The sequence below is a fragment of the Taudactylus pleione genome, unplaced genomic scaffold (assembly GCF_031769625.1).
Source record: "Taudactylus pleione unplaced genomic scaffold, aTauple2 ptg000124l, whole genome shotgun sequence".
In the NCBI taxonomy this organism is placed as follows: domain Eukaryota; kingdom Metazoa; phylum Chordata; class Amphibia; order Anura; family Myobatrachidae; genus Taudactylus; species Taudactylus pleione.
Window position 1 is genome coordinate 644,255 of NW_028284526.1, and position 10,302 is coordinate 654,556.

Sequence of the window (10,302 nt, forward strand, 5' to 3'; positions counted from 1 at the left end):
ATAGTGAGTGGACTGGACCTACGTATCTTCCCTGGCCACCCTTTGAGGATGCTGTATCGTCAGATACGGACCTTTCCACCGATCAGTCAAACGACCTGAGCTAAAAAAATTTGGATCATAACAAATTCTTCCAGATTTTGACATCATGACAGTTTGCATTAGACATGTTAGTTAATAACACTTTCAATTTCAGTTATTCTCATTCATCTTCGTGAGACCCTGCACAATAACCTCATTATCATATTTTCACATGAGGCTGCCTGTTTGAACAGTATCTCAAAGGGGGGGCAAATAAAGGAAAAGACAGTCTGGGATAATCTTAGTGTTGTTACCCATCATCTTACACATGTTCTTGGAAACGTCACCTGTAAAATAAGTCCCCCTATCATTTTTAATAATTCTAGGGATACAGTATCTGCATACAGGTTCCTGCAATTAAATCTTGTTATTAATAGCTACTGTTCTAAGTAATGCCTGTGCCACTGGGTTGGATAATATTCCAAGTAGTTGACCTTAGCCTGGCATGGCTGCCGTTTATCCTTAGCAACCTTGTGTCCTATGAGTGGGAGATAAAGCACAACAGTTTAATATAATTTAAACATGACCTAAAATACAACAATAAATCGTCCACATTTTACATTAGAACAGATCCATTGACAGGTTGAAAAGATTGTAAACAGTCATATAAGGCCTGGGAGAAGATACTGGGGTTACCTATGAACCCATGGGAAACTCGTGTTCCTGTGTGGTGTTCTTCACTTTGCAGTACTTACTTATGTGTCCCACTTGGTGACAGTTAAAACATCATTTTGAACGGGGTGGATGAAAAGATTGTTGTGGGATTTGAGCAAGAGGGAAAGGTGGTGGGTATGGGTAAGGATAGGGAGGGTAAGGATATTGCGGGGGATATGAGTATGGGACCTGTGGTTGTGTATGATATGTGGGGTAAGGATGTGTTTGCTGTGGTGTGGGATTGGTGAGGACGTGTAATTGTTCAGGTGCAGGTGTGTGTGTTGGTGCAGGTGTGTCGGTTGGCTGTGATGTTATTGTCATTCCTTCCAGAGCTTGTATACTGACAGCCATTAGTTTCTCGCTCTGGGCTTCTCTCTTTTTGGAGATGTTTTTATCATGTTCTATGGCAGACTCTATGAGGTTATCTATTGTAAGTCCCCTCCAGCCAGGTTGTGAGGTCTGAACCCGAATCTTTAAATCGTCTTTCAGACCGTGCATGAGTACCGTGACTGTCATTCCCCTGTGGTGAGGGCTATCTTTAATATCTTCTATCCCAGTGTACTGGGTGATAGCCTGCAGAGCCCGATCACAGTAATCTTCTGCAGTCTCACTCTCTTTCTGTTTGATTGTGAAGATTTTGTTCCAGTTATCTACTACTGGAAAATATATACCCAATTCAGTCACAATGCGGGAAATGTTACCTTGGTTTACTTGGTCTGTTAAGGGAACGTCGCCATCCAATACACAGTCCGTGATAAATTTTGTCACGTCGGTATTGTGTGGACGACAGGCCCTTAACACCACACGCCAATCTTTATTAGTGGGCTCATGAGAACTACCCAAATTTCTCAAAAATCTTTGACATTTGGCTAGTTCCTTTTTGGGATTGGGGAAATCATTTATGATGGAATTTAGTTCTGCTCTTGTCCATGGACAATGCATTACTACTTCCCTCGTGGGCATTACACCGTTTGCATCCGCATTTCCATTCGGAACAGTTATTGTCCGAATGGGATGCAGACCGGCAGCGTTGCTACCTCTGACCTGGTTACCTGGCTGGGGGTTTAATCTGCTGCTGCTACGTATGGTATTAACAACTTCCTCTACGGGTGCAGAGTGTGTTAACACTTCCCTTGCTGTTACCGATGGAGATGGCGGCACCACCCGTGATTGTGGTGATGCAGCATCTATCATTTGCACAGCTTGGGAAATGGCAGACATTACAATAGGCTCATCATCCGCATCATGAACATTTTCTTTATAATTGTTTAAGAGAGGGTACAAGTTGCTTGTTACATTTTTATGGGTATTTTTGGTAACTGTACTTGCACCTCCATCCACATAAGGTGGGGGAGGTGAGCGTGAACTGCTGGCAATACTCTCCACGATGCTACTTTGCCGCACATGCGCGCCAATTTGCGGCTCGCCCGTATTGCAACTCAGCGTCGTGGATGTATTTTCTGGCAATGCGTTCGCAACGCTAGTTTGCGTCGTTTGCACATTTTCAAGCCAAGCATCCCCTTCATGCTGCCATATTTTTAAACATTCAAAATACTTAATCTTTTTCTCTCGGGATCGCACCATACTGATGTGATCCTGGACATTATCTAACACATTTTTGTCAAAACTACCAATTCTGGGAAACGGTCTAACACTCTTTCTCGTCATATTAAACCATAAATCACAATACCTTATTGCATAAGTACCGTACTTAGTATGCATAATACGACGGGCTGATCCAAACGGAGCCTCCATTAGCAGCACATCATTGCCTAACATTTCTACTGTTTGCGTGGCTCCCATTCTGAGACAACTCCTACGTTTTTCAATAAAAATTTAAACTGGTGAAAGACAATCAAGATACTTTCACTTACCTACGGATGAAATTTCTAGATGCGCCCGCTCACCTACGGAAGAAATTCTAGATGCCCCGCTCACCTACGGAAGAAATTCTAGATGCCCCCACTCACCTATTATCTCTCAGCTCACAATCACACCTAGTGCGGCTCAACTACAATGCTCAAATATTATTAAACACTGCAGTCACACTGAGAGCCGGTCCCTAACAAAAATAACAAACCATACACCTGCTCTGTGTACTGAACGGTAAGCTGCTTACCGAGCGGCTAGACTAACCCTTGCACCTAGCCCTTAAGGATCATACGATACCCTTAACTGTCCAACACATACTCACTGTTACACACTTTTTCCTGCGCAGAAAAATAAACGTTAACCCAGATATTGGTAATAGAAAAAAAAAAAATGTAAACCTCAATGGCTTTGTTCAAACACGTGGCAGCAGAACCGGAAGTGTGTATACGCTAATGTGCGACCGGCCGCATACACAATTATGCGACTACCACACAACCGTATAATGTCTTTTTAACTGCGTACACAAAAATGCGTTTTAGCCACGTACGCAATACTGCGGCACCCCTCTAAACACAAGGTTCTATCAACAGAGGAAAACAAACTTTTTCCTCTCTTGTCCCTGGATTCTGATCAGCGCTTCCTCTACACAATAACCGTCAGTACGCTCTCAGCAACACTGTGGTAATGAAAGACTAATGCGTCTCTCAAAAAGCGCCTCCACCCTTTTGCTGAGAGAGAACTGACCGAGTGTTACCGTGTATCAGATAACGTGATAAACCTACGAGCCCCCAACTGTTGAATCGTAAATAAACCTTTAGTACATTCCTGCCTATAAACCTCTAAGATTCACCTGCCTAGAACCTCTAAGACAAAACCTGCCTATAACTTCTAAAAACCTTCCTATAAACCTCTAAACATAACGCTTATTGCGTACGCAGTATGACCGCAAATAAAGACAGGAGTGGAATCTGTGGTTCCAACGCACAAGTATTATTCAGGTAAAAGTACAGTCAGTTACACGCAATCTATACATACACAATTTAGGCGTAAAAGGAAATAATACAGACCCAAGTACGATTATACATACGCTGCGCCTCCGGACCCAGAGATAGACCTCAGACTAGAGATCCTCAGTACACACAAAATTCAGCATGAACTGGCAAACCAGTATTCAGACACATGTATTTATTCCCCCCCAGACTGAAACAGGACAAAGGGGGAACTTCCTGCTGATCTCATTGGTTCCCAGGGGAGAAGCATATGTTACGGCACATTTAACAGGTTGTTTCAAATAGACTTTCCATGCCTCTAACAACAGGAGTCTTTCTGGTAACGCCTCCTGTAACATTTCATCAGCTAAACATTTTGTTGCTTGTAAGTTCTGCGATCCGTAACTTGAGTTTGCATGATGCGATCTCTCCACCGATAACACCGGGATGCTGTAAAAAGCGTACGCATCAGAACAAAACCAAACACACCTTGCTTATCATGTATAATACCTTAGTTATCAAAAACCTTTATTTCTTAGCATTTAAACTAACTTAACCAACTTGAATCATACATTTTGATGCTTATGGAACCATATGTGTGTATATGAAGTGTGTGTGTATTCGGGGTTTGATATAAGGATACTAGTTAACTTGGGGAAGATGCGTGCGCATAAAGCTACTTTTTCAGCGGTTTCATACAAAGTCTTATGCATTCGCTAATATGCGATCATTTAATAGCGCTCTTGTGAGTATTATTTTGTGTATAAGAAATGATGAAAGAAGCGATCGCATCGTGCTAATAAAAATATCGCCACATGTACTATATTGTGAGTTCACCTAAAATGGCGCTTAGGCGGCCATTCGCAAAATGGCGTCTTGAGATCGCATTCCTAAAATGGAGTCTTGCGGCCATTCGCAAGATGGCGTCGCTGCGATTAAATTTTAAACTGAACTTGTCTCAGCCAATTATTCAGCTTCGACAATATATACACATATACATACATACAGACATACATACATACACACATACATACATACACACATACAGTACATACATACACATACATACATATATACACATATACATACATACAGACATACATACATACACACATACATACACACACATGCATACATACCTACACATACATACACACATGCATACATACATACACACACATACCTACACATACCTACATACATCATACATACATATATACACACACATATATACACACATACATACACACATACATATATACATACACATACATACACACACATACATACACATATATACACACATACATACACACACATACATATACACACATACATATATACATACATACACACATACAAACACACACATACATACATACATACATACACACACATACATACACATACATATACACACATACATATATACATACACATACACACATACAGACACACATACATATGTACACATACATACACACACATACACACATACATACACACACACATACATAAATACATATTTGCATCTTTTTGTATGACTGCCTGTCACTATTTGTATATGGAAACTGCATCCAACTCAGCTTGAGCCCCAGTGTTAGGAGCATTAGGAGGAGCAGCGTATGTCATGGGGGGGGGGGGGATGTTGTAGCACAGACCTTGCCTGTGTGTGTAAATGAGTAACACTGGTAATGACGCTATCCTATACTGATATGAGGGAGTGTAGGAAGCAGTTATGTGTGACATGATTACAGGGTCTCACTACGGGTCGCTATTGTGATCGCAGCTTTGATTACGCACGCAGGTATGCTGCTAAAATATGCTAATGACTGCAATCGCAAAGCCAGTATAGAGACGCCCACTAACGCTTTTACATATTCATAATACCTCGCAGTCCTGCATATACATGGGTAACATGGAGTAACATCGGCCCCTCACGCACAATTACAGCAGCTCTGACCTTACTCAGACATTGATAACCTCGTCGCACGCAGTCAGTACACAGGCTGCGTATGCCGTCACAGTGGCTAATTTATGCATGTCTATGCAACGGCATTGAAACGGACAGGCACGCCCGCGTTTCTCCGACCACTTCCCCGTCACCTCCCCCAAACGCTGATCTGACGTCACTCACTCTGCGATGGCTTTGTTGTATCTGCGTAGTTAACTCACTCACACGCACTGCGTTGCATACACAAATGCGCAGTACGCACCATCAACCGATCTGCGTACGCGGTTGCGATCCATAATAATCTGGCCCACAATATGCAAGAGGTATGGCAGAGAGACCTGGTAATACATTAGGAACGCAGTACATATGGTACACACGATAACATGTAGATAATATTAATGATATTCACTAACATGTCACGCAGAGGGTTATCCTCTCATTACAGCTGTATTTTGTATTCCAGCTTTTATGACCATGGGCTGCATTGTGTCCAGATATTTCCTGTATTATACAGGTGTACAGGTAACAGGTGTACACGGCCTAAAGTAGAGGTAAGTCAGACCAAATAATGGACATTGAAAATGTTTTAAAAAGAAATAAATACTAAACGTTGGAAATATAAGAACTTGTCATATGAATATTTGGGTCTGCATTATAGCACCCCCCATAGATGACATTTATTGGGTAACGCTATTAAACAGCCCAATACTCTGTAGCTCTGCTATGCTGCAGGCCTGAGAGAAACTGCTTTAGGGGGAGATGCACCGAGCCTTGGAGAGATAACGTAAAGAAGTTGCCTAAAGTGGTCAATGAGCTTCTGACATTTCATAGCCCGTGCTAGATACAGTAAATGACAGGTAGAAGCTGATTGGTTTGTTTAAGCAAATTCTACACTTTATCCCTCTCCAAGTGGTTTATTTACTAAGGGTCGGGTTCTAAAACCTGGCGCTTCCGATTGTGTCTATGACTGACATTTAAAATGGCTTTTACTAGCAAAACACGGCTGACAGAATAATTGCCCTGTCGTAGATAAACACTATCGGCAGTGCCAGGTTTTAGGAATGGACACTTCGTAAATAAACCCCCAAGGCTTGGTACACCTCCCCCTGAGTGTACAGTTCCCGTTGTTCAGCATCGGCCCACAATGCACTGGACTACTGGGAGAGACCCATCTCCTGATTGGACAATCTACTGTCTCTCATCCTTCTCTAATCTTTAAATATTACATTAAAGGGGATATTTATCAAAGCTTGGAGAAAAGTAAAATGGAGATGGATAAGGTAATAACCAATCAGCTTCTAACTGTCATTTTGCAGGCTGTGTTTGAAAAATGACAGGAGCTGATTGGTTGGTCCCTTGGGCCTGATTCGGTAAGAATCGATATTCTGCTAATATGCAAGGAACACAGGGCCTGATTCAGAGCCGAACGCTCTAAAAGAGCGCTCGCACTGAATAAGGGCTTTTATTTTAAATTTTTGGAGCGGCCTCCCGGCCGCTCGCATAGCTGTGGGTTACCACCCACAGCTATAGCGAGCGGCCATGATGATGGTCGCGGTGGTCAAGACCATCGTGACCATCGGGCTTGCGACGAGACCCTTGTGGTAGGGTCTCGTGGCTGCAAGCCCCAGTGAGCTTCTGGCTCAAATTGAGCTGGAAGCTCTCCCACTGACATCACTGGTGATGTCAGTGGGGCCGCCCCCAAACGGTAGGCGTTCTCATGGGAACGCCTCCGTTTGGGCAGCCACCCCCCCAGCCCGCCCACCAAAAGGGGCGAGCTGTCACTCAACATCGACAGCACGCCCCCTTTGGTGTGAGACCCGGAGCTAGCCGGTCTCGCGCATGTGCACGACGGAGCCGGCTACGTCGCGTGCATGCGCTGTGGGCCACCATCGACCCGGTTGCGAGCGCTCAGCACTCGCGACCGGGCCTGAATCAGGCCCACAGTTGCTAATATCAGCGGTGATATGTAAATGTTTGCATTCGCATTGTGATCGCAGCCTGACATAAGGCCGCCCACTTCCCCTCACTCATATCCGTATACTTTGGCAACATAGCAAAATAATCGTTAACACATACACACAGTAAAGGCAGGTCAGACCTTACTCAGGAATTGCTTACTTCAGCGCACACTATGAGGCCTCAGGCTGCGTAGGGTATCACAGTGGATAATTTATGCACGTCCATGTAACGCCATTGAAGAGCACTGACACGCCTGCGTTCACCCGACCACCCCCGTTACCACCCACAAACGGTGCTTCCTGTCAATCACTCTGTGAGGGGTCTGCGTAGCTTCTGCGATCGCATTCCTGATCACAATAGGTAGTTTGTGCACTGATACAACAGAATGCAACAATCTGCCGATTGCATGCGCAGTAGTTAGCAACTGCGATGCTTGCTGAATCAGGCTCTTTATCTCTCTTTCCATTATATCTCCCTCCAAGGTTTGATAATCTCCCCTAGACTCTCTACCCCTTCAGTTTCATATTATGCTTTTTCTCCATAAATTCTAGATACTGGAGATATAAAATGTACTTTTTTATGTAATTAAATAGAATATCTTAGCAACTGTAGCAAATGAAACACATTTTCACGTAATTAACATATTTACTTCCTAAATAAATGTGTCGGGTAATTAGCTATTCAGCTTTTTTTTAATAGAAGTTTTCTTTTGCTTTTAGTCATCGTATTCTATTTTTTTTTATTTCAGAATTACTCTTCTCATCGGATTCCCACCAGCCCATGGCTAATCAGTCTGATATCTCTGAATTTATTCTACTTGGATTCCCACCAGCCCATGGCTAATCAGTCTGATATCTCTGAATTTATTCTACTTGGATTCCCACCAGCCCATGGCTAATCAGTCTGATATCTCTGAATTTATTCTACTTGGATTCCCACCAGCCCATGGCTAATCAGTCTGATATCTCTGAATTTATTCTACTCGGATTCCCACCAGCCCATGGCTAATCAGTCTGATATCTCTGAATTTATTCTACTTGGATTCCCACCAGCCCATGGCTAATCAGTCTGATATCTATGAATTTATTCTACTCGGATTCCCACCAGCCCATGGCTAATCAGTCTGATATCTCTGAATTTATTCTACTTGGATTCCCACCAGCCCATGGCTAATCAGTCTGATATCTATGAATTTATTCTACTCGGATTCCCAGGAATTGCGGAAAGGTTCCACACCCCGGTTTCCATAGCATTGTTTCTGGTCTATATCATATCACTCTTCTCCAATGGCACAGTGATCGCCCTGATTACTTGCAATCGGCATCTGTACCAACCCATGTACTTGGTCATCGTGAACCTTGCCATTTCTGACCTGCTCTTCGACACCATAATGTTGCCAAAAATCATTGCCAAGTATTGGTTTGATGACGGCGCCATCTCTTTTGCTGGGTGCGTCTTCCAATTATTCTGTGCTCATTTCCTGGGTAGCTTCGATTCGTATATCCTCCTTTTGATGGCAATTGACCGCTACGTTGCCATCTGCAAGCCCCTGAGATATGCCTCCATAATAACCAACAGACGCATCATGATGCTCTGCTGTTTCTTCTGGTTCTTCACAGCTACAATTGCCTTAATCATTGCTCTGCTGGACTCCAACGTCCCTTTGTGTGGCCAGAATGGAATCAGGAGCTGTTTCTGCACCAACACGGTGGTCTTGTCCATGGCGTGCACCGACGTGACATCTCTCAAGCGCCTGATCTTTGGGATTGCTATGTTTGTCCTTCTACTGCCGCTGACATTCATCCTCTTCTCCTACGGCGTCATTATCAAGGTGGTCATCTCGCAGACCCACTCTGAAAGCCGGAGGAGGGCGTTTTACACCTGTACCACTCACCTGTGCGTGATCGGTTTATATTTTGTCCCACGGATATTTGTGTACGTGGCCAACCAGGTCAATTTAATTCTCAGTGTGGATTTGAATGTCCTTATTCTCTGTTTCTACACATTTGTGCCGCACATGGCGAACCCCATTATTTACTGCCTGAGGACGGTGGAGATCAGGAGGACTCTCAGGAACCTCATCAACAGGAGGATACTAATGACAGCACAGCGCTTCCCTATGGTCAATGCAATCTCAAACTAATATAGCCTTCAAAACCTATTTATTACACAGTTTGCAAGAGAAGGCGTCAGTGGTGGAAATACCGCTATGGCAGTGGGTGCTGTGACACTGGCACCTGGAGGTGACGGGAGACCCCATGAGAAGGCATAAGTTATGGAATTACCACCATGGCAGTGGGTGCTGTGGCTATGGCACCCAGAGGTGACGGGAGACCCGATGAGAAGGCATCGGTTATGGAATTACCACCATGGCAGTGGGCACTGTGGCTATGGCACCTGGAGATGACGGAAGACCCCATGATGCTGTTGCTGAGGACCCTGCTCTCCTGTTAGAGGGCTGGCGCATGCGCAGCACAGCCCTGTTTGCATTTTCCACGACGGAACACGAACCTTCTAAAGAGGACAAGTTGAGAAGTGTCCGATAGGAACCAATCAGCTTCCAGCTGTCATATGTCTAGTACATTCTATAAAATGATAGCTAAGATCTGATTGGTTGCTATGGACAGCTTCTCCTGCTTAGAGGGTTTGATACATCTCCCCCGGAAAGTTCAAATGGGGCTCTATGCGCATGCACAATGAGTGTGTGTCGCAGTGGGGTAATCAGTTCAACTAACGTCCAAGACATTATCTGTGTAGGGTTTGCATGTTCTCCTCGTGCTTGCATGGGTATCCTCT

The 10,302-nt window shown here is 44.0% G+C and overlaps 1 protein-coding gene across 1 annotated transcript; it reads left to right on the forward strand.

Moving 5' to 3' along the window:
* The first annotated feature begins 8,671 nt into the window (after window positions 1-8,671).
* On the forward strand, window positions 8,672-9,649 carry LOC148523948 (olfactory receptor 2C3-like). The gene has a single exon (XM_088472449.1). It carries the CDS (start codon window positions 8,672-8,674, stop codon window positions 9,647-9,649), a length of 978 nt encoding a protein of 325 aa, XP_088328575.1.
* Window positions 9,650-10,302: the final 653 nt, after the last annotated feature.

Coding starts and splice junctions, on each gene's coding strand:
- LOC148523948 (XM_088472449.1), top strand. CDS start 8,672: ATGGCTAATCAGTCTGATATCTATGAATTTATTCTACTCGGATTCCCA.